This window comes from Podarcis bocagei (genome assembly GCF_964188305.1).
Source record: "Podarcis bocagei genome assembly, chromosome: Z".
NCBI lineage: Eukaryota > Metazoa > Chordata > Lepidosauria > Squamata > Lacertidae > Podarcis > Podarcis bocagei.
In genome coordinates this window covers 44868532-44894166 of record NC_138140.1, presented here as the reverse complement: position 1 = coordinate 44894166, position 25635 = coordinate 44868532, and the positions used below count along the sequence as shown (strand labels likewise).

Sequence of the window (25635 nt, the reverse complement as noted above, 5' to 3'; positions counted from 1 at the left end):
CTAGAAGGATACCATTGTCAGTGGTGTGGATAAACCTGGCACTGTATTATTTCTGATTACATGTGCATATCTTTTTAGATGTGATTTCAATATTCTGTAACACACTTTGGGATATAATGCTGGATAAAAGTACGCATAATTAAATGCCACCAACTATTATATCCTTCTAGACCATATTTCCCAGGATAAGAATGGACTGGACAATTGTAGGGCCCCATCTTATTATCCACACTATTTATTGTCTACATGAAATTGCTGCGCGAGGTCATCCGGAGGTTTTGATTGTCGTAAGCATTCAAATGGCTCCTAGATTGGCCCCCACTTTTGTTCCTGAGCCCAAGGTTTTCTTAGTAGACAATCAGTATCTGGAATCAATGTCAAACTGTTTGTGCAAAAAAGAAGTTACACTTAATCCAGACAAGGACACATCTCTAGCTGGCAGGAGGAAAACAGGTACTCAGTGTCCTTCAGAATGGAGGCGGGGGCTGGCAGTGCCACGCCACCATCCGTGACCCTAAGACACCCCAATGCTCCTCTTGGGGTTTTTGGGGGAGGCACGTCCTCTAGCACTCTTCCCCAGAAGCCCTGCAAAGCCGAATCCGCCATGTTGTGGGAACCCGGAAGTGTGTTTTCTTCAAGATTCAATCACATTCCATCAGAATTACTGAGATACCTTTTAGCATTCACTTTTGTTTAACTTCTCACGTGGATCTCACACTGATTTGAGCCACTCTGTATTTCTCCACGTGGAATTACACCCATTATAAACAGATTCTGCTGTATCTTATTCACTGTGCCAAAAGTTGCCCCCTTTTAACAGCACAGGCATGAATGGACAGGTAAGAAACACAGGTATAGGCTGAAGTTTTCTATGCATGTTCACTGAATGCACACCTAAAGTGCTTTGAAACCATAGTAGGAAAAGGCTCTTCTAGAATGGAGCGTCTTATTACAATCCGATGGTAAAACAGAAAATGGCTTGATATCCAACAACTGCACCCCCATGTGTAGAAAACCCCATCCAGTGTGTGTACTGCAATCAGCACACCCACACAGGGTCTTATAGGAGTATCAGAAAAATCTAAAGTGAATCCATATGCAAATAGGTTGAAACTGAAGGAAAGCCTTCCATTAGTACATGTTTTCGATCTATTGTTATTACCAAAGCCTCTGCATTTAAAATGTTACGTTACTGTTCAAAGGCATCATCTTTTTTAAAATGGAAAATCTTATTAGTGGCAAAGAGGAGACGACAGTATCTCCTTTAGAAAAACATTAAAATCAGCTGCACAGTCTTTAATATTCTTTATAGCTCCACCTTCCTAACCCCGAATATGCCACTGATCCAGCCTAGACACACCCAGTGACTTCGGCGCATGAAATGATTACAGCAGTGGTTAATAAGGAAAGGAATGCAGGAGGGAGAACATCAAAATGCATCTAGCAATCTTTACTAGTCTATTGGGAAAGGGAAAGACAAAAATATTCCTTTATTCTGCAGTGTTGTTGCTTACATCCATGTTGTTGCTTACACCCCTTGGATGCACAAAGTTGACTTGTTGTATGATGAGTATGGCCAGGCCTACCCTTAGACACAGTGAGAAAACTACTATGTGCAGCAAATACTATGGCACAGCAGAGGCGGCCCTCTCAGGTGTTCCTCCTAAGCCAGGGGTCAGCAAACTTTTTCAGCAGAGGGCCTCAGACCTTGTGGGGGGCCAGACTATATTTTTTTTTGGGGGGGGAGAACAAATTCCTGTGCTCCACAAATAACCAGAGATGCATTTTAAATAAAAGGACACATTCTACTCATGTAAAAACACCCTGATTCCTGGAGTGTCCACAGGCCAGATTTAGAAGGCGATTTGGCCGCATCTGGCCCCCGGGCCTTAGTTTGCCTACCCAAGCTCGTCAGCTATTCCCCACTGTTGTGTATGCCCTGCAGCCTGGCCTGAACCCCTATAAACTAGCTTGCTGAACTCAGGTTTGGTGGCGGATGCTGGTGTTGAAATGAAACACAGCTTCCTGACCAGTAAGCTTCTATAACTGGAAGAGGCAGCGGCATTTCATCCTTTGGCTCAGGCAGCAAAATGTCTTGTGCCAGCCCAACTGGCAAGAGTTGCCACATAGACCCAGCTCCAAGGGCTCCCAGGTGATGGAGATTACTTGGGTACTTTTTGGTTTTGTTTCTCTCTTTGTTTTAGACATGAAATTGCCTTAATTTCCCTGGTTTCCCTACCAAGCACTAGGCATGTGGCATGTGTTTTGGCTGGACATCTTTTGATACCTTGGCCTTGGAGGTCCCATTGGACCCGCTGCTAGCAACACAAAATAATACCAAGAGTGTGCGCAAAACATATTGCTTGGAATAAACCTGGCACTGTATTATTTCTGATTACACATGCATATTTTTTTGGATGTAATTGCAATCTTCTGTAAGACACTTTGGGACATAATGCTGGATAAAAGTACGCCGCATAATTAAATGCCATCAACTATTATATCCTTCCAGGCCATCTTTCTCAGGATGGGACTGGACTAGACAATTGTAGGGCCCCATCTTATTATCCACACTATTTAATATCTACATGAAATTGCTGTGGGAAGTCATCCAGAGGTTTTGATTGTCGTAAACATTCAAATGGCTCCCAGCTTGACCCTTCTTTTGTTCCTGAGCCCAAGGATTTCTTAGCACACAATCAGTTTCTGAAATCAATGTCAAACTGTATGTGCATAAATGAAGTTACAGTTAATCCAGGCAAGGACACATCTCTAGCTGGCAGTAGAAAAGCAGGTGCACCATCTTTATCCATAGTCACTCCCACTCAAGCAGTTCAGAGATCTGGAGCACTCTCGATCTGGCTCTCTGCTGGCAGGTGGCAGGTGTCACTTAAGAGACAGCAGCTCCGCGGAGCTTGTGCACTCACGATGTCCGACTCAAACATGGTAAGTTTGGCAACTAAAACTTAATAATCCAATGAAGCTCACTAGGATTTTCTTCCAGTTTAGTGGGTGGGATGGGTTTTACTAACTTGGGAGTAACTCTCACTGGGGATAATTACTTCTCTGTGGATGTGCTGTATACAGGATAAAACTATTGCGGGAGCGATCGCTTTTGAGCAGACATTCATAGGATTGCACTTAGGTATGGGCTGGATGTGACCTCGCAGTTTTCTCGCAGTTTTCTCCCCGAGCATCCGCTGGCCGGCTCGGAGGAAACCTCTTGGGTACAAGGATGTTTTGCAAGCATAAAAAGCATCCAGATTTTTTGGCAGCCGCCTGCATAATCCTATGCTATGCACCTCTGGAAGCAAAGGGACGCGCTTTACTGGCCTGTCTTGTTAGTAAACTGGAGTGAGGGGCTGGCGGCCAGTGAAGTTAGTTAGCCGTCGGCTGCGCGGAAAGTGGCTACCTACACCGGGCTCTTCCTTAAGCCTCCCAGACATGCTCCAAAGCAGAGAGAGAATGAATGAACCTTATTCCACATGCGGTCTATCTTACGATATTATTTTTGTTGGTTTCTAATTAGTTTGGTTAAGTATATAAATGAGGTTATCACCTTTGTGTGTTGCGGGGGCGGGAGTTGCTTCTGCGCCTTTAACATCAAGCATCCTGGCACCGTTTAAATGAAGCAAATGTGCATTTTTATTTTCCTGGCAGGGGAATAAGGGATGATACGGAAAGCGTCGCCTCTTGTGCCGTTTATGGGGAGGCAGATTTATGTTGGAAACAAGGCACCGGGAGCGGGGCAACTTTTTCTTTTTAAGGTGACAATTCTGCGCGGAACTCAGCAGCCCTCCTAGCCGAATTAAGCGGCTCTTTGCGCGTTAAAATGCAGCGCGGAGCTCTCTGGACTTGTCGCTTTTTATGTTAAGGTGGCACAACGATGTGCTCCTTCCCCTTTAAGACTGGAGTTAGACTGCCTGTGTGTAAGAGTAAGGGAAAGAGAGCGAGCGGCGCCGTGTCTCCTCCTCTCCGAGTGACACAGCAGTTAGATATGCCCTATCAGTAACTTCAAGCCCACAAACTCCACCTCTGACTGAGGAAACTGTGGGCTGAGGGAAATGTAGTGCGCGAAATGAGACAGACAGTGAATCATTAGCAAACTGCAACGCCAGGATGAACTTGTCGGGAACCTAAGAGGCGAGGGGAAACAAGCGCCGAGAGTCCCTCTCTCTTTCCCCACCTCCCTCCCTCCCTCCTTTCTTTCTTTCTTTTTTTTTTTCTTTTCCTTTGAGCGCTGCTGGGTTTCGTCCAAAACAATCAAACTGGATGTAAAAGCTGGTGGATCACCAGTCCAAGATGCTTCTGGTTTCCCCGCGGGTAGATGCACCACGCATGGAGCCGCATATTCCAGTAAGTAGACTTCAGCCGGGCGGGCAGGAAGGAACGAAAAGTCTCGTTCTTAGCGAACGTCTCTGGGCACCAGGATCCCAAGAGAGACTCTGATGAGAGGGATTTAGTTCCTGGGATGGGGAAAGTGATCCTTTCCCACCCCCTTCCCGATCCGTGCTGAGGCTGTGCGTATAGACAACCGGGGCAGACGGCGCTTTCGCATTTTGGTGGTGACTTGGAAGCTTCCTGTATTTATTATTATTATTTATTTTATTTTATTTTATTTTTTCCCGTCCAGAGTGCGCTTGTACGCCTGCGTGTGTCTATGTCTGTGTGTCCGTTTCAGCGTCCTAGTGCAATTTCTCGCTATGCTGTGTTTGTGTTTTAAAATGGTGGTAGATGGAGATGATTTCTTGCCGTCGTGTGGCTCCTAGAAAGGAAGAAAGGAGAGAGCGGGGGGGAAAGTAGGACAGGCTGGCGTGCCTGTGGAAGAAGATCGGTTTCAAGGGAGGCAGACAGAAGTGCAGCCCTTTCCTGCATGTCTGGCTGGGAAGCAGCTGCCGCTGGCAGTGGGAGAAAAAGAGGGGCGACGACGCGCTCAGCCCGCGCGCGCACAAACACACATACAGTTTTCGTCTCCCATCTGTGTGCTCGCCTGCCACAATCCCGGAATAGTTTTCTTCCTTAGGCAGACACACTGTGCTCGACCTACACATCTCCTCCTCGCCGTTCCACCCACCCGCGCCGGCGCTTGGGTCGGATGAGCAGTTTACAAACGCAGACCTCCCCGCAAATAGCCCCTGGCTCCCCGGGCACGAAGGTGCAGTGATGAATGCAAAACGATACTTTTTATTGTGATGGAGGATATATTACGGCTTCCCTTTCGACATGAAAAATGTGTCTCAGAATCAAGTCTGGAAAGGAAGTAGCCTCTGTCTGACTTTTTTTTTAAAAAAAATTATTATTATCCTAGATTAAATGCTGACTGCACAGAAGACTTAATAGGATTAGGAAACTGCCAATACTCCCAGACCTCGAAGCTGCGGTGGTACCCCTGTGTAAACAGAGTCATACAGGAAGGCTTGTTTTAGCCTGATTACTGGGGTGGGGGGCTTTCCTTAAAACTTGCATCAAACAGAAAAGCATGAATGAACAAAACGTGGTGGGGAGATGTTCTCTAAAGGCGCCTCCCATGGAGCGTTGCTATATGAGATGCTCTAAAAAAACGACCTGATCGGTGGGTACCTAAAAGGCTAGATCATCGCTGTCTCGCTTTCAAAGGTGAGAAGTGTGATAAATATATTAAAGTCAGAATCTTCCTTACATTCCCGTTTCTCTTCTCCCTCCGCCCCCCGAAAAACAAAACAAACCATCACACTAGTTTGCGAGCTCTTTGGGGCAGGGACTCTTCCTGCGCTCCGCTGTGCTCTCAGTGTGATGCACCTTGGTAGAGTTATATTAATAAAGATGTTAAACAAACCGTCAAGTGAAGCAGCCTGCCAAAGTTACCCCGCGGGGGTAGGGGTGGGGGTTTCTGCAAAAAAATACAAAAGAATTACGTGTGACTGAAAAGCTGTCTTCCGGCATTTTAAACACTAATTAGTCCAAACTCTGACTGTGTCTTTCTTGCCTTGTGGTGAGTTCTTCCTCGTTGGGTTTTTTTTTTTTTAAATCCACCCATGCTGACTCACTTTTTTTTTAAAGTATTTTGATTTCTCACCCTGTGATTAAGAGGTGAGGTGGAAGGAGCCACTTTGCGGGGTAAACAAGCTGCTTGTTGTTGATTGGGCTCTCCAGCTGTCTCCCTTGTTTAACCCAGAGGAGGAGGAGGAGGCTGTTGCTGCTGCTGCTGCTGCTATTGCTATTGCTATTGCTATGTTTGGCTGATTAATTATTAGGCTCGCTCTTCTTCCTCTATTACAGTCTTTGACCCCCTCCCCCGCTAAATTAACTCACCACCCTAGTTGCTGGGACCCCCCTCCTTCCCCAATAAGAGACTGCTGGGGAAATTGGGGGGGATTTGTTTGGGTGGCCTTTGGCTGCTAGTTAGTCTTATATTCCCAGGCAGTACAGCATGCTTTTGTTATGGGTTTACTAAAGGGGAAGGAGAGAGGTGTGTGTGTGTGTTTTGGGGGGTGTCCTGTAACCAGGGTGACTAGGGGGAGAGTATTCCTGCTTGGAGCGGAGGGGGGTGGCAGTTCTCCTTGGAAGAAGCCCGCTTGTGCTTTCTTTTCAGAGTCCTCCTCCTTCCTGGAATAATAAATTTAAAAGCTGCTTTCTCTCTCTTTCTCCTTCTCCCTCCTCAGCAGGCTGAAGCTGGGAAGGGAGGGGAGGAAGGGAGGGGAGATGGCACAACGTCTGCAAAAGATCCTGGCGTTTGTAACAGGAGATTAATAGGTTGCAGGGGCGTCTCTGTTGCCATTCTAGCACGACCAGCTCGGTGCTTCCCCTCTCTACGATTCGGAAAGGCTTGGGGTGAGAGTGTGATGGGGGCTAGTATCTTTCTTTATTCTCCTCCACCTCTGACAACTGAAAACAAGGTAAGAGTCTTACCAGCTTTGCAAAGATGGTACCCAGAGGAGCCTCCTCCCTACCCCTGCGCAAGAGGTGGGGAGCATGACCTCTGACATAAACCCCAGTGTGTTCCCATATTTCCCTTGCCTATGAGATTTGCAAAGGTGGGGATTAATGATTGGACTGATAATGCTATTCTTTCGCCACCTATCTGGAAGGTGTACTCTCTGCTAAAGTTGGAGAGAGGGGACTAGGCTGCTTGCCTGCTTGTCTACCTGTAACACCACTGCTTTAAGCGATTCTCTCTTCTTTTCCTGTTCTTCCCATTCCTGGCTGTTCTGGTTATGGGGTGTGAGAAACAAGAAGCCATGTTTCAACGCAGAAACCACTCTTTATACAGGGCCAACAGCATGCATGATGCTAAACATGTGTGCTGAATAAACTGGCAGGTGTCTGTCCCAAAGAGCTTACAACTGGAACTGGGAAAGGAAAGAGGTAAGGGTTATTAAGTGACCCACTGCCTCCTTTGCTCTAGAGAAGGGATGCAGCACCTGTGCTCCTCCGAATGTTGTCTGATTGCTGTCATCACTGACCATCAGCAACTCCGGCTGGAGATTGGAGGTTCTGGAGGGTCACAAGAACTGTGTCGCAAGTTCAGAGGCTCTGAGGTCAGATGTGAGAGCCTTGGCTTGGACTGCCCACAGGTGAAGCAATACAACTCTGTAGATCTGGACAATATATTGCCCAAAGCCAGTTTGAAGTTCAGATTGTGATATTGGTTTCATAATTTTTGACCTGGCAATATATCACAAATCATGACGTGTTTGTGTTTGTGTTTGTGTTTGTGTTTGTGTGTGTGTGTGTGTGTTCCATGCAAAAATCACAATGTGGGAAAGATGAAGCCAGCCCATGCTTCTCTCAATCCCTCCAGCCCTGTTAACTCTGCTGGCTCAGCTCTCTCTTGTCTCCTGCAGGGGGCAGCGAATCACAAAGTCAGGTGTTGGCAAAAATCACGATGCAGGAAAAACAGTGAAGGCAGCCTCCCCACAGCTCCATCCTTATTCCAGGCATTGTGATATATCAGTATATTGCAATGTTTAGCTGGTGATAAATCACAATGTTGAAAACCAGATATTTCCCAACCCTATTCTGAACATGCTCCAAAGTCAGGACAAAACTCTTAATGTTCTAGCCTTGGTGAGTTGATCAGATCAAACTCAATAATGAGCCTTTCTAACAGATAGTTCTTTATCTTATGGCAAGCTTCCCAAAGTTGACTGGGATTGTATAACTTATTTATTTCTGAGAGAATGGGCCAAGAAGTGACCATGTTTTATTTTTTCCTACTCTTTGCAGTACAGTGGTACCTCGGGTTAAGAACTTAATTCGTTCCAGAGGTCCGTTCTTAACCTGAAACTGTTCTTAGCCTGAAGCACCACTTTAGCTAATGGGGCCTCCTGCTGTCGCCACACCACCGGAGAAGGATTTCTATTCTCATCCTGAAGCAAAGTTCTTAACCCGAGGTAATATTTCTGGGTTAGCGGAGTCTGTAACCTGAAGCGTATGTAACCTGAAGTGTATGTAACCCGAGGTACCACTGTACTGGTGGAGGGGAGTCAGGGCTGCAGAATTTACTCACTCTAGCTATCCTGACAAGCCTGATCACACCTTCCTGAGTTAAAAAATAAAAATAAAAATCCACCCATCAGAGAAGCTCACTCACCTGTGAACTGAAGAGAATTCCTGTGTTTCCTTTTTGTTGTTTGTTAACCTCCTTCCACATGTACTTTATACTAAGGCAATAGACAAAATATAACAAAAACTGCTTTAAAAAGTTTCAGAACAGTTGCAAATATAATAGAAGCTGAAAAACAATACCAAGCAGGACCCCAGTGGCAGAGACCTATTCATCCAACTTGGAAAGAAAGGACAAGATTTGGTACCTCCTCCTTAAATATTTCTCCTTTTGACAATAATTTGTTTTTGTATAGTTGCTTTTTAAAATGAATCTTCTCAGTAGGTTCCCTGTATAAATACAGTGGTACCTCGGGTTACATACGCTTCAGGTTACAGACTCCGCTAACCCAGAAATATTACCTTGGGTTAAGAACTTTGCTTCAGGATGAGAACAGAAATCGTGCTCCGGTGGCGCGGCGGCAGCAGGAGGCCCCATTAGCTAAAGTGGTGCTTCAGGTTAAGAACAGTTTCAGGTTAAGTACAGACCTCCAGAACAAATTAAGTTCTTAACCCAAGGTACCACTGTATAGGTGGTATCATCATCATCATCATCTTTTGAAATTCACCAGGCACATTTTGTACCTGGCTATCAGCCACTTGTGACCAAGTGAAGATACCCAGGTGCCATGAATACACCTGATGTCTCCCCCATCCTGGAGGTGCATGCCTGGGGATCCTTAGATCTTGACTGTTTTCACACACTAGCAATGCATCCTGTAGAATTCTGTCTACTATATTTTATCTGTACAGTCAGAATGAAATTCAGGAACCAAAGAGTCTTATTGAAAATTAAGACTTGAGAGCCGTCTTGCTTCAAAATGGCAACTAGACATTCCACTTTGGGTGACTGTAATTTAAGGAGCCATTTGGTGCCTAGCATACACACACACACACAGTTTCTAACACTTATTATTATCTTGTCGTCCCCCCTTCCCCCCCCAGCTCAGTGCCCTGTGTGGGGGAACTGCCCGCACCGCCTTAAAACTGGGGCTGCCCTATGTCACCCTTTCACCAAACAAGATTCCCGGTAATACATTGTGTTTCTTTCATCTTATCCACCCCTCTCCCATGCAGCATAGTTCTCTCCTAACCCCATCACCATTTTATCTCCAATCTGTGAAGAGGGTGGGTCTTCCAGATAGGGATTGGCCCAAGGCTACTTGGAGAGCTTTATGGCTGGAAAGGGAGCTCAGTCCCGGGTCTCTCCAGTTCTGGTATGTCGCAATGCATTGTAAACGCCCTTCCCTCCAAAGCGTTTAGTGGTGGGGGTGGTATCTGTGGAATGAAGGCTGATCACCTAATACTGGCTTGAGACACCTCCACTCCACAGCCATATATATGGCTATGGGAGTCAGGCACCAGAAATGGCCTCATCAGCTGTTGCCTGAAAACCTAGCTTTTTCAATTAGCAAGGAGTTAAGCAGAGTAACTTGGAGAGAAAAAAATATCATTTGACTATTATATAATTCTCTAGTGTTTCTATGTTTAGCTCTTTAATCCCTTGTTAATTCCTAATGCATGCCAATTTTTGAGGCCCCCTTGCTTGGGGGAGGAATTGGCCAGTGAGTCCTAAGGGCACTCACTCAGATGGCTTGAAACTTTGCTGGTTGAAGGAAATTTATAGGCCACTCCCTAGAATCCCGATTAAAGAAGATGGGAAATCATTGTGCCCTGTAGAAGTGTTAGCTGATGTCACCAAATGAGGTATGAAGGGCTGTGCATGGTCCACGATTCTATAACAAATTATGAAAAAGCACAGAGTTTGATACTGACCACTTAATTGGGCATACATATAGTGTGCCTGTTGGTTTAGTGGATAATGTCTGGTATTGGGCACCAGGGTGCTAATGGCACACATAAGGAACATCTTAAAAGTGATGCCAAAAGGTCACAGAAGATGGGGACTGCGAAAGAGAAGGAGTCATATTGTCGCTGAGAGACCACCATGTCTGGCTCCTGAGTTGGTAACAAGTCCTAATGGTGGTCCACCATGTCTGCCCTTTCCAGGAAAATCTTATTAAAGGTAAATTGATGCAGAATCTTGATAGATATCAGAAGCTTGTTGGAGTGTTAGTTAACCTAGGGCAGGAGCTGCCACATTTGGCAGGGATATGCGATGTGACTTGTTCACAGTATGTTCCGCCTCCCATATGGAGGCAGTTTTAAAATCATATCTGTTGTGGTCCATTGTGGGGATCAGACAGCCTTCATTTAAGCCTCTTTAAGCAAGCTACATAGAGAAGCTTGTTCTGGTGTGAAAGTTTCCCAGTCACTGCAACGATCTGCGATACATGACTGACTGACCATGCCACAACAATTGGCACATAGTGCAATTGAAAGCGGCTTCCACAAGGCAGCCACAGTGTAGGCATGGGCCAGGTCTGCCCTACCCCCATTATATAGGGGAACAAGCACCTTCCAGTGCACTGTCCATTAACAAATGCCCCCTGAGACATTTGAGCTAACTGGAAGCCCTGATGTTCAGATTACTCCATGACCCTGTTGATTTCTTGCAACAATCCTGGGCCAGGGCCAGTTGTCACCTTTCTGCTCTATCCTCTGCATGAACTCTCTGGTTAAGCTGGGACTTCACACTTAAGATTTCCAGTTTATCCAGGGGACCATGCATTGGTGACTCTGCAACTCTGCAACAGCAAAAAACGAGCATTGAAAACTGGAGGCTTCTTTTGTTGTTTGTTGTTCCTCCTATAACATGAAGCTAGCAGGAACATCTCTCTCTCTCTCTCTCTCTCTCTCTCTCTCTCTCTCTCTCTCTCTCTCTGTGTGTGTGTGTGTGTGTGCGCACATGCATGCATGCAGTAAGTGTCACTAAGCATAATGTGAGCAAATACCAAATCAAGTGCAAAACACAAGCTTCCCACCTATATTTCCCACGTCCCTCCTCCTTCCGCCTCTCCCTGCCTTTGTGCTTCCCTTCTGGAGCAAGATTATTGGAAACTAAAGCTGCTGATGTGAGAGATGTGACATATGGTGTCTCCATAAGAGAGAGAGCTGAAATGGCCTTGAACCTGCCGGACTGACCAGCTGTTTATTGCCCACAAGAGCAGTTAATAAGCCCTTCCCTTAAAGAAACATCTCTCTTTCTCCCCCACCCCCCAGGTGCTCACTAGTTTGCATACTAAAGAGTGGGGTTCTCAATAGGAAGAAAAAGTAATGGTCTTGTGTACTGCTTAGCTGCTGGCATTCTTCCCTTTCCCCTGGGCACTTGTTTGCATACGGCACACCCCCAGTATGCAAGCCACTCTCTGACTTGTATATCTTTATGATTTAAAAAAACCCAGTTGCAAACCTCTCGTTTGTGGATTTTAATGCTTGTGAGACAATTATAACTGTGAAGAAAGTATTGATTGACTAGCAAACACCTAGACTTCAGTAACTTCCACCCTACCCTTTCATGGGGATAAAATATTCCTTAAATAATATGAGCTGCGCATGAGCGCAGCTGTTCTCTTTGTCACCCTCCCCCACCCCAAAATTCTATTCCTGCCATCTCCCTTGCCCACCTTTTGTTAGATGCCGCACAGCCCAGGTTGTGTGGTGATATATAACCTGGAGCATGTAGAACTGCACCGGCACTTGTGCAAACACTTTAAGCCGCAGCATGAAGGAAGAGGCAGGCAAGAGCAGAAAGGAAGCCAAAATTCTCATAGTTTTGGCAGTGACCCCTTTCAGTGCTCCTGTATGTTGTGTGTGAGGGGAAACAATTTAAGGAAAAGATGCTTCTGGTTGGGAGGAACGGGGAGAAAAGGTGACAGGGAAATTCCACGTTAGGAAAGCATTAGCAAAGGGCGACTTTAATGTTTTCCTGCTGCTGACGTGGGTAGTGACACAGTTGTGTGGGCTGAGAAGGGAACGTCGTCGCGAAGCTTTAAAACTCAACCAGGAAGTAGTCTTGTTGCTGAGGGATGGAAAACAAATATGAACCAGCGTGTCTTCTAGGTGAGGTTTGCAGCTGCGCTCCAGTGCAGGGAAGGCTGTTTCATGTACAAGCGAAAGCAGAATTCTAATTCTCCCTTCTGTTTTATTTTTTTTTAAGCAAACCCTTCTGAATAATAAGCAACAATTTGAAAGGGGAAAGAAACTCATATTTGGCATCTTAGAAACAAAGTGTAGCAGAGTTTCCCCAATATGCCTACGGCAGAAAGAGGTAAAAATATGTGGCACCTTGGGGAGTAATGGGTTCATTGCGGCATAAACTGCCTTAAGCAACAGCCTGTTCTGTCAAAAACAAGAACGGACTCCCTATCCAACTTTCCATTGCATTCAAAAGACACTTCATTGTCTAAGAAATATGTTTAAAGAATGGAGAGTGTGGGTAGAAACAATTAATACACAATAGGCTGAACCCTGTGTTTTGGTATCTGAATCACTTTGCCTATTTTCCACCCCTTTAGACTTGCTAAAACCATGCTTTGTTTTGTAAGCTCTCTATCCACCATGAACTTGTCTTTACCAGATATTGCTGTCAGAGTTTTGTTTCAGCAACAACTGGTTATATCTAATTGCTATTCATTGGATATTTTGTGAATACAGTGGTACCTCGGGTTACAAATGCTTTAGGTTACAAACTCCGCTAACCCGGAAGTAGTACCTTGCCCCAGGATGAGAACAGAAATCACGCACCAGCGGCAGCGGGAGGCCCCATTAACGAAAGCGTGCCTCAGGTTAAGAACGGTTTCGGGTTAAGAACGGACCTCCGGAACGAATTAAGTTCGTAACCCGAGGTACCACTGTACTGACAACTGGCAGCATGCAGAGGTCAGGCAAAATTTGGCCCGCTACATTTTCTTTCCATTTAAAAATGTAAACTCATATGGAGCCTCTGAAAACTCATAGAGGCACAAGAACATCCCCTTATTTCACACCCTAGGATTATTCTCCCAGACTTTCCCTGTGCTACTGCAATATTTTTGCAGGTGTGGAGGACAATTATTATAGATCAAGGTGGGTTGGGTGATTGTGGACACTGCGGTCACAGAGGAATGCAGAAAGATTTGGCTCATGGGATTAAAATCCACTAGGATTCAGTAGGGCTTGCACAGGAGAATTTGCAGTGAAGTGTAACCATGTTAACAGAGGGGAGAAGGATTTGGTTTTTCTAACTAGGGCACCAAACTGTGTTGAGCTGGGTCTTTTTCTGATTACTCCCACTGGTCCTAAGAAGTATGCAACCAACCAGCCATGATGGTATTCAGGAAAAAGCACCCAAACAGAATTGTATTCCAAGTTAATAAACATTGCATGAACTCACAGCTCCTGGGTTGAATTGATAGTTAAGATTAAGACCTATTCAGATATTCTGCAGATATCTGAATATGTCTTAATCTCTGCAATTAAAAAAACACCCTAGTCTTATTGTTCCTCAAACAAACTAATTCAAATAAAGAAATGTTGAGGCAAGCTGAGCTATCCATGAGCAAACTTACCAAATGTGGATTCTAAAATCAAAATCTGATCTCAGATTTCCAGGTGTTGTTTTTTTTTTGGTGTGTGTACACAAATACCTTCTGCTTTGGATCTGTTTTTAAAGGAAATGCTGGATGCAAACTGTCTCATTGTCCTCCCTCCACTATTCAAGAGTGGCTAGCGATGCAAAAATGTGCAGGGCAAGGTGCTTGTAGGTTATGATTCATTACTAACTGGTTTGCTTATTTAAGGAAAGATTAATATTGTATATTGCTCAGTTCTTCTTATTCCTTTCTGTAGAGGGAGCAATATCCAATCACTGCTCATTAGCAAGCTCTGCTGCCCAGTTCTCTTGCATGGCCTTTAAAAGAAAAAGAAGTACAGGTATTTCAAATTGAAAGATTTGTGTGTCTACAGCTGTGCATCAAAATATTTTATATCAATATTGATTTATTTATTTTCAAGGGGGGTTGTTATAAAGAGGGTGCTTTTATCCCCCTGAGCTCTTGGGCAATTATCTCAGTGCCATAAATGTTGATACGCACATAATGGATGCAACTAAAAAATCTCCTTATCCAAGCAGAAAATGCTGGGTGTTTGTTGGAGCAGATAGAATGCTGAGAGTGTGAATAGACAAACCCATATGTTGTTGGTGAAAGAGATAAATGATGGACGAACAAGAGTTGGTTACTATGGATCAGCAGAGTACAACCATTTCCTGTCATTCCCATCTCTTAAAAATATACCTGCTTCAATGCTATTGATGGGTAATCCAGTTGCACCAGGTGACTGCAAGCCCACACACCCTTGTTTTTCTGTTCTTTGTTTATAATGGTTCTTGGGACCCAGGCTGCAGGGAAGGTCTCCTGCACAATCTCAGTTTTCCATAAAGAGAATATTAGTTGCAATGGAGCATGCACAATCCTGGTAATCTTATGTCCTTGAGAATCTTAAAATATTTCAGATAATCCATCCAAATGAGGCAGGCAGCCTATCCATCCACCTGTTTTTCTTTTTATTTATTACCTTTAAGTCCCAGGGTGGATTGCAGCATGGAAACAACAATTTTAAAAAGCAATTTGAAACAACTTACAATCACAAAAAGTGTCAAAAGTGTCAATAGGAATGGCTTCAGCATTCTCCGCAAGCTATATAATGAAGGTGCCAGACATACCTCTGTGAGGAGGGGGGTTCCACATTTCAGGAGTCCACACCTGAGCCTCCGAGCACAGACCAAGGGGGCTGCCTCTGCTGATTTGCAGCGGGGCAAGAAAAGAGAAGAGAACAGACACGGACCAGGAAAGTGTGAAGCTTATGGGGCGTAAGGTGAGTGTGAATGAGCACTCTTAAAGACGTTTCCACTTCTTTCTCATGCAAGAGGGAAGTTTGCCAAGTCCTCTTCAAGGACAGCCCCACATAGACCACATTGCAGTAATCCAGTCGGGAAGTTGCCAGAGCATGGAGTACAGGGGCCAAGCCTGAAAAGAAAAATCACTTAAAGCAAGATATACCGGTACTGGGGTGGTGCTCTGGAATGGCAACCGTTTTATTGCTTGACCTATGGCCCTCGAGATGTTGTTTGACTCTGACTCCCATCAGCCACAGCCAAGCAGGGCCAGTGGAAGGATCAAGTTAGCCACCTGTGCTTTATTGTGATAGGAATTTCAGATTGGAGGATTCCCAAAAAGTTTGGATGGCTCCAAAACAGTTTTGGAACTTTGGAAGTTCCAAAAAAGTATTAATTTGTATGTAACAATTACTGGTTTTCACTGCTTTTTTATGACACCTAAAACAGAACGAAGGCCAGAACTATCAATTTCCTATATGGTAGCTTGGAGGTAGCTTGTGTTTTTCTTTAGGGAGAGGGAGTGGTCTTAAGGTATGTGTGTGTTTTTTCTTCTTAAGTCACTAATTTGTCTCAGATTTCAACAGTTTGCTTTTTTATGCAGGTGTGTCTGTTCTTATCTGAAGGATTTTTATCCTTCTCTTAAGCAACAATGGGGCTCCCAGAGCTGGTTGCAAATGCTGGTGATAAGATGGTCCCTGCCCTCTGGGCTTATGAACCAAAATAGAGACACACAAAAGGAAAAAGGGATTGGGAGGAAGGAGGGAGGGAGAATCAAGCTGGGGAAGCACTCGTCCTTGTAATGCCCAGCTGGAAGGAAAAGATTTGGACAAGGAGGAGACGCCCTGCAACCCCATCTCTGCAGCAGCCTGATGGGGATGGCCATGGAAATCAAATGAATTGGCCTGCAGTTTGGCAAGTTCTCTTGGAACAGAACTGCATATGCTTACTGAGGTTGGGAAGAAGAAAAGGAGTCATGGAAGGCCTGATTAATCCACACTGCCTGTACGGTCAGGCCTGCCTGCCTGATCCCTCTGGCCATGGTTAAAGGAACACCCTGCTCCTGTTCTAGACTGTCCCTTAATGCCTTCACTCTAAATAGTGTGGTGCAGTGGTTAGAGGGTTGGATTGTGACCTGGGAGAGACTAGGGTTCGAATCCCCACTCAGCTAGGAAGCTCACTGGGGACCTTGGGCCAGTCACAACCACCATCTCTTTAGCCTAAACTACACCACTGGGTTGCTGTGAGGATGAAATGGGGAGGAGAACCATATGCACCACATTGACATCCTTGCAAGTTAAAGGTGGTATAGAAATGTAATCAATCAATCACTCAATCAATCAATAGCCTGTTAGTGCTGCATGTATCATGCCCCAAGACCTACAGGCAGGCTCATGCTGGCGGGGGAGGGGGACGGCAACTGGGTACACTCAGTCTGGGCCTCGGAGGGCTAAGCTGGCCAGGGGTGGGGCACCAAGGGCCTGCTGGACTTATGCTGTCATGCCAAGAACAAGACTCTGGTCACAGACCTCGGACATGCTCTGCACAAGCCTGTCTTTAGTTCTGCACTGGGTATTGCCAATGCAATGCACGCACAAATTAGTAGTGAATTATCCATATACAGTGGTATCTTGGGATGCAAACGGGATCTGTTCCGGAGCCCTGTTTGCATCCTGAACGGAACGCAAGACGTGTCTGCACGTGCACGGGTCATGATTCATGACGTCATTTTGACCACCTGTGCATGCGTGAGTGGTGAAACCCGGAAGTAACGTGCTCCGTTACTTCCGGGTCGCCACGGAGCATAACCCGAAAGCGCTCAACCTGAAGCATATTTATCCCAAGGTCTGACTGTACTACTGGTGTGTCCCTTTGCTCTGGACCAGGCTACCAATTTGCATTTGTTGAACCACAGCTTGGATTTCTCCTTGCAAGATCCTCAACTTTTATGAGGCTTTTGCTTTCAGTGCTGGCCTGGCAGAGCGTGCTGGGAATGCCTGTATTTTTTAGCATGCTAGGCAGGCAGAAATGCACCACAATATCTTTTGCAACTCTGCACTGATCCTGGAGTGCGACTTTGCATTGTGCTGGTCACAGTCTGGAACTTGGGCCCCATCATCTTATCCTGTACTGACTGCCATAGGATCTTGGGACATTTGGTTGGGGCAGCAAAATGCACCAGGCCAGCCCTCCTTTGTCAAGTAATATCACAGCCACTGCTGCTGCTGAAGTAAGCATTGGAGAGCTTGACTCTGCATGCTGCTTTGATGTTCCAGTACTGTGCAACTGGATTGGCAGATCAGCATTTTTGAAGGTGTGGGGTGGGTGTGGGGAAGGCAAAACTGCAAAACTGCTTTTCCTTCCCCTGTGGAGATTCACAGAGCTCTGGAACAAAGGCAGAAAGAGTTAGTTTACATAGTGTGCTAAGCCAAAACCAGTGCGTCCCTTTAACTAGGACTATGGGATGAAGCTCTCTTAACACTAAGCATGAGCTGTTGCCAAGGTTTGTTTGACTTCCTAATTAAGATGGCATGCTAAGCCCAACCTTGGCTTAGCTCAGCGAGGCCCCGGCAGCAAAAAGGTATGGGAGCCCATTCATTGGCACGGCCTCACTAAACTAAGGTTTGTGTTGTGGTTGTGGTTGTTATCATAAACAACACTCATATACCACCTTTACCTTCCAGTGGTGTCAAGATGATGTACATGATTCTCCTCCTCCACATTCATCCTCTCAACAAACCTGTGAGGTAAGAGATGGTGACTGGCCCTGTTGCCCTTGCCATCATGGTGGCAGCACGGGCACAATTACAAGTGAAGGGTACATTTGTGACAGGATTGGCAGCACTGTGGGTGTGACAATGGGGGCAGTGCATGGGGGGCTGGAGTTATGGGGCAAGGGCAGTGTCCGGGTGTTTTGCCAACAGCGACAAAATTTATTGGACCAGCCAGGCCTAAACTCAGCCTAGACCAGGAAACTGCAGCTTGCCCAAAGTCAGGGAAAAACCTCCGCTGCTGAAGAGGGTTTTGAACCAACTCTCTGGCTACTGGCCAGTCCTACTGAGGCACTTGAGCTGCTGACATGGTTGTTCTGTGGAGGGAGAGCCCTGGGGCCCTGGTGTGGTTCTCTCCCACGAGTGCATGCAATCCCTGTGATTATCTCAAAAGTGGCTTGCAGAGGTAATAATCAAATTTGCACAGCCCCAAGTCAAGCCACAGCGGTTAGGCTAGTGAAGAATGTTCTGCACGTTTACTTAACAAGCTGCCTGGGCTCTCATATTTCATCAACAAATAGGCTTCTGTCACCAATCAGTGATAAATCTGGTACTTCCGAGGGTTCATTTCAAGCCCTTGCTGTTCTCTTTGCCAGCTTGTACCATGTGAAAGGCTTGGCAGCCTTACTGATAAAGTGGTATTTATCCAAACGCTTCCTTGGGCATATCCTGGAGTGTTAATGATTTGGTGATCTGATATTTCAGCAGTATGCAGAATCATAAATGGATGCTGCAATGTCAGAGGTATCTCTCTCTCTCCCTCTCCCCTTGGAATTTTCTTTAAACAAAAAACAAAAAACTACTTGCTGACTTTGCCTCTGCCATTCTTTGCACTCTTCTGTTTGAAAAGAGACAGCTGGAGGTTCAGTCTGTTGCAGCCATGATAGGGATTACCTCTGCAGGGGGAGGGGGCATTGAGGTGGACACAGTAGGAAAGCTATAATCACTGCTGAAGTCTAGATTTGTATGTTTTCAGAGGTGGTGGTATGCAACAGAAGTGAGCCAAGCGAGAGGAGAATGATTTCTTCTGGTTCTGGTTCATGGTACTTCTGTGACTCCTATGCAAGCATAATTTTAACCATGGTTTGTTTTTCCCAAACTACGGTTGAATATTATGTCTGACAACACTTGATACATGTTCTAGGCAGTTTCCCCGTCTTCCCAGCTCTCTGCTTGCAAAGCAACAAGCCACTTTTGTGGGTGTCTTCCTCTATATTAGTGGGGTAGGAGAGCTGAAAAATATGTCACATCCGGCAACCAATGTGCCCCTTTGGTTTCAGAGAGTATGTGGGTAGCAGTCTAAAAATTTTCGTGGCCATGGTGGCTCATTTACCAGAAGTAATGTATTTAGCGTTAACTGGAAGTGTATACTCAATTCTGACCAAACTAAGCCACCTAGAGCAAAATATAAATCCCAGGGGCTTAGTTTGGTCAAAATCAAGCACTGCATTTTTCGCTCTATAGAACGCACCTGACCATAGGACGCACCTTGTTTTAGAGGGGGAAAACACGAGAGAAAAAAATTCTCCCCCTCTCTGCTCAGCGCCCCTTCAGCGAAGCGGCAGGAGAAACGGAGCCCCTTCTATTTCTCCTCCTGCTTTGCTGAAGGGGCTTTGCTGAAGCGAAGAGAGTCTTGCTCTCCCGGCTTCAGCAAAAGGAACCCAAAGCCTGCGGAGCGCAGTGGGAACTCGTGCTGCGCTCCGAAGGCTTCAGGCGGCTATCCTTGAAGCCTGGAGAGCGAGAGGGGTCGGTTCGCATCAACCCCTCTTGCTTTCCAGGCTTCAGCGAAAGCAACGCGAAGCCTCCGGAGCGCGGAGGGAGCGCTCCCTCTGTGCTTCGGAGGCTTTGCATTGTTATCGCTGAAGCCAAGGAGCCTGTATTCGCTCCATAGGACGCACACACATTTCCCCTTAATTTTTGGAGGGGAAAAAGTGTGTCCAATAGAGCGAAAAATACGGTATATAGTTCCAGAGGTAACACTAAATACATTACTTCTGGTAAATGATCCATCACAGCCACTAGAGGGCCATGAGCTTTTTAGACTCATCTACCCATGTACTATCTGAAACCAAAGGGGAGCATTGGGGGGGAGCCAGGAGAGAAGAATAAACGTGCAGAGAATAATGTGGACACCTTCTGCTTTTCAGCACATACTGCCGCAATTAGCTGAAAAGCAGAAGGTGGTCCACATTATTCTCTACACATGTTTATTTTTCTCTCCTGGCTGCCCCCCACCCTACGCAGACACACATCTTCAGAGGATAAAAATATAAGACACTTTCTTTTAGTAAATCAGACTTATTTTCTTAAGCCTGCTGAATCAGGCTAGTGTCCCATCTACCATCTAGTCCGGCATCCTGTTCTCACAGTGGCCAACCAAATGCTTATGAGAAGCCTTGCAAGCTGGACATTAGACATGGCCCTGTTCTGGAGTATCTTCTTTTAACTGGAACTGCCAGGCAATGCCAGGAGTTCATGCATGCTTCCACTGCCCTTCTCTTACCATTTTTTGACACACAAAAAATGCTCATTGTGTTCCAAGCTTAGCTTTAGCCAATCCTACCTGTTGGAGTTCACCTACCTTTATTGGAGACAATTTGTCTTACACAGACACACCCACCAAATTTGAGCCAAATCGAACCTCATGTTACCTCTGCCCTTGATCATCCAGTTTAGCGAGTAATTATAAGGTAATGTCAGTCTATCAATAAGAATTAGCTTAATACCAACAGCTGCCAAATGAATTAAGTTGATGAGAGAGAGAGAGAGAGAGAGAGAGAGAGAGAGAGAGAGAGAGAGAGAGAGAGAGGACTACACCGGAACTCATAGGCTCTTACTAACTGCTTTACTTAAGCTTTTATAATGAGTAGCTAACCTGTGGCTCTATAGATGATGCTGGACTACAGCGCCCTGACCATTGGTGAAAGCTAATAGGGTTTGTAATCCCAACACCTCATAGAATCTCATGGAAGGGACCCTGAGGATCATCTAGTCCAACCCCCTGCAATGCAGGAATATGCAGCTGGATTGAACCTGCAACCTTATTGAGTGTGTGTGTGTGTGTGTGTGAGAGAGAGAGAGAGAGAGAGAGAGAGAGAGAGAGAGAGAGAGAGAGAGAGAGATCTGCCTTATTTTTCCAAACTTAGTTCTGGTGGAGGGTTTTCTAATAACTAAACATGTTACATGTTCAAACAAAGCATGCACTTCTTGGAAATCATGTCCTCCCTTAAAGAGGGCACGTGTTGCAGTGAGACCTGGAAACCGATCCCCTGTGTTGTGGGTGAGTAAGATTGGTCAGCCACAACACCCAATTGGTAGGTCCCTCGATGCTGGGTTTAATCTGGCCAATGGGGTGCAGTCCAAATGGATCGAGGGACCTATATATGCCCATGCACGTGACCCAGAGCTTCCTCTTTCGGCTCGTGTATTAAGAAACACCCACCCTCCTCTCCCTACTTTTAGAGCATTTTGCGCTTGACCTTGCTATGCCATCGTGTGTCGTCTGTTGTTGGGACAGGGGCACAGCAGGAATTTCCCCCACTTGGCTGATTGGCTGTTGCCATTTGGGTTTCACCTGCCGCATAGCAAATCGTCACAACTTGTAAGGTTGTGGATAGGCTCTGGTTCAGGTGATAGCGATGGGGGAATGGTCTCGCCATCCCTATGCGAAGGGTATTCCATTAAAGGAATCCAGGGACTCAACTTGGTTTGGTCAACCCCTGAGAGGGGGTTGTGCCCATGCCTGAGTCCAGGGGGACATCTGGGTGGCGGAGATAGTCCGTTCCCGATTTTTCACTTATCCAGGTGTTCACCCTTGGCTGACCTATGCTAGAACCCTGGGTCAGCGCTACCTGCATGGCAGGGAGCTAGTCAAACCAGAGCCTATGCAACCGTTCACTTTGTGTAATCAATAAAGTTGTGGCCTAAATTCTGCTAAAAACCAAAACTAAAATTTGAATCAAGTGTGAATTTATTTAGGGGGGAGGTTTCTTCAGGAAAGGAGGTACTGTACATTACTATATAGTGGAATCTCGGTTGTCGAACATAATCCATTCCGGAAGACCGTTCGACTTCCGAAACGTTCTACAACCGAGGTGCAATTGCTGGTCGGCAAAATCCATTGAAAAAAAATGGAGAAATGTACCTCGGAAGCTGTCCGACTTCCAAGGCATGTTCGAAAATGGAAGCATTCACTTCCAGGTTGTCGGCGTTCAACTGCATTACAATTTGTAAAAAGACAGCTGTGTAATTGTATTGCCTACTTTAAACTGACCAGTAGTGGCTCTCTGGGAATCTTTCCCCACCCTAATGTGTGTCACACCCCCAGTGTTAGAAATTAGCCAGGCATCAGGCGCATTTGGCACGTGGCTTCTGACCACTTTTGACTAAGTGAAGATGACTTGGTGCCAGGATGGCGCTTGGCATCTCCACCATCGGGAGGTGCATGCCTGGGGATCCTTGGATCTGGACTGTTTTCACACACTAGTACCCCATCCTGTAGAATTATATCAGTTATAGTTTATCTGCACAATTGGAATGAATTTCTGGAAGCAAAATGCCTTTTCTTACAGCATGTATAAAATATAGTAAAAAGAGGTCAGAATAGGCCAATATATATGTGGACTGTCCCTGGATCAATGACTTTTCTTCTTTAAGTTCTCAAACTTCTTAACTTAATACAAGGTTGCCAGCTGAACTAGCCAGATGTTTAACTGGTAATCAATCACAGTCAGTCCCATCATTTGAAAAATAATACTTTGGAGCCGTCTTGCCCCAAAATGGCAACTAGACATTCCGTAACCTTAGTTTAAAGAGTCATTTGGCACCTAGTTTATATACTGTATCTGAGTTTCTAATGCTGCCCACCACTGATGTGTAATCTGTGATGTGTAATCAAGCTCACGTTGGAGGATGCTTGTCTACCATCACTCCTCTGCTCTTTGAGAATCCTTGATGGACTGCAGCCCAATGACAAAGTTTTCTCTTTATGTGAGTAAATAATTCCAGGATGTTTCTGTTGCAATAACAGGGGCCATTCACATTCAAGAAGTTACTGTGTTTTCCTCTGTGGAACTCTGAAACCAGAGAGATCAACCCTGTTAAATGTGTTTACATGATCATTATATTCCAGGTTGAACCAAAGGTGCCTGATCTTGGCAAAGGCAAGTTTGCCTGTCTGACGCTTCCCACTCATCTCAGCCTCTGATTCATCCCTTAAACATATACACAGATTAGAGGTTGAATTGAGTTCAAGCATCGTTAACTCAGGATAACTGATTGTGTAAATGGGTCCCTGGTGGCAGGAAGTGTTTATGCAACTTACATAGCTAAGTGGGCTACATTAGAATTTGGAGTGAGTGGAAGGGCACTGCTAATTTACATATTTAGTTACATTTAATTGTTATTCCTGTACTGCTACCCAAACTTCAAACTCCACATTAGATGTGTCCTACTGTTTCAGAATTAAAAAGAAAAAAGAAAACAAAGGGGGGGGGAAGAATTCTATAAACTTCATGCCCCCATCCTCAGAATTGTGCAATCTTGTTGAAAAACATTGATGGGATATAACTCGAGAGCTATAACAAAATACATAATAGATGATAGAATTGTAGAGTTTGAAGGGGCGCTGGGGATCATCTAGTTCAGGAGTCCCCAAACTAAGGCCCGAGGGACTCGTTTATCCGGCCCACAGCGACCCCCACTGCCTGCTGCTGCCGCCTACTCTTACTGGCACTGTGCTGCGCGGCTGCCCACTTCTGGGTCGGAGCACCGGAAATAGCTTGTGCACATGCGCAAGTGTTATTTGCGCATGCACAAGCGTTATTTGCGCATGTGCAAGCATTATTTCCGGTGCACATCTGGGTCGGAGGAGGCCCGTGCACATGCGCACAAGCTATTTCTGGTGCTCCTCCCACCCGGAAGTGTGCCGGAAATAGCGTGTGTGCATGCGTATGGGCATGCGTTCCCCCGCCCTCCGGGGCCCACCGCATGATCGGTGCTGGAGACCCCGGCCCAAGGTGCGGCAAGTTTGCTAACCCCTGATCTAGTTCATGGGTAGGCAAACTAAGGCCCGGGGGCCGGATCCAGCCCAATTGCCTTCTCAATCAAACCTGCAGACAGTCTGGGAATCAGCGTGTTTTTACATGAATAGAATGTATCCTTTTATTTAAAATGCATCTCTGGGCTATTTGTGGGGCATAGAAATTTGTTCATTTCCCCCCCAAAAACATAGTCCGGCCCCTATAAATTCTGAGGGACAGTGGACTGGCCCCCTGCTGAAAAAGTTTGCTGACCCCTGTTCCAGTTCAACCCTTTGCAATGCAGGCATATGCAGTTGTCCCAGACGAGGATCAAACCAGCAACCCAGAGCACCACTCTCTAACCAACTGAGCTATAATTCTCAAACTGAGCTCTATATTTTCTGTAATTTCACCCCCAAAGTTACTACCATTCTGGTTTCCAATTGCTTTCCACAGCACATCTTATCCAGGAACACACTGATTATTATTTTTTTTAAAAACCACTGGGATTTTTTTTTTGGAAGACTGCTGTTTAATGACTCTTAGTGCTCCCCTAAAATATCTTGGGATGGCTGCATGTCATTTGTAAGCATCCAGCGTAAAGCTGCATCAGAGGCTCATGTCAGCCCAAGTTGTTGATTCTGAGCTGATTACAGTGCCTCTCGTAATTGCACTGCACTGTAACTTAGCATTATTTTTTTTAGGAGGTCTAGATGTGGCTGTTGGGCTTTTGAAGCCTTTCCCCAATTGCTTACATCTCCACTCTTTTGTGTGAAGATTGACAAAGTGCATTACAGCTGCAAATGGTCTTTGTGCCTAATTCTGCAAGACTGGCGAGCTCCCGTGCACTGCTTTGTGAAGAGGTCCTGGATTTACTAAGCCGCTTGTCTGTCAGGGATTAATTTAACCTCTAATTACTACATTTTCTTCACAGTTTGCTACACATGAGCATGTTATAACAAAAACACAATGAGGGATGTGGTCTTACTTAGCTGTGGCTCTGGAATTAATTTAGAGGGTATAAAGTCAAACCTAACATACTTGGTGCTGCAATATTTGTGCTGATTAAAGAATATAATCTTAATTTTCTAATGATTCCAGCAGCAGTAGAGCAAATAGTAGTATCCTTTTTCTTTTTTTGGCTTGTTGGAAAAGCAGCTCAGCAAAGGCTCATTCTGCCTCAATCTGGTTAGGGATCGCTATGTAAACCTATCACTACACTTGGTTTTATTGTTCTTTCCTATATGGCTGGTTCTTCTTTCTGTACAAGAGATTATATCTTATTTTCAAAGCTAAACATTTTAGATATGTTTCTAAACCGTTGCAGCCACACTGATAAGGCGGAAGTCTCTTCACCTTTGGGGACTGATCTTGAGACTTTTTTTTAAAAAAAAAAAAGGGAAGGAAGTTTTAGTTTTTAATGAATCGTGCTGCATGTTTTATTTGCTGATCTTTTTAGCTTTTCTGCCTTTTCGTCAGGTTCTGA

General features: G+C 45.4%; 1 protein-coding gene across 12 annotated transcripts in view; it reads left to right on the top strand.

The window, feature by feature from the left end:
• The first annotated feature begins 4011 nt into the window (after nucleotides 1–4011).
• Nucleotides 4012–25635, top strand: part of MAMLD1 (mastermind like domain containing 1) — a 121539-nt gene continuing 99915 nt past the window's right edge. For 2 of the 12 annotated variants that reach the window (XM_081178963.1, XM_081178958.1), the window contains exons 1-2: nucleotides 4012–4356; nucleotides 18043–18105. In XM_081178963.1, the coding sequence (XP_081035089.1) occupies nucleotides 4303–4356; nucleotides 18043–18105 (117 nt within the window). In that variant the 5' untranslated portion in view covers nucleotides 4012–4302. Of the gene's footprint in view, nucleotides 4357–6711; nucleotides 6876–18042; nucleotides 18106–25635 lie in introns of those variants that run through there. The other 10 variants (XM_081178968.1, XM_081178961.1, XM_081178966.1 and 7 more) reach the window with 8 other exon arrangements.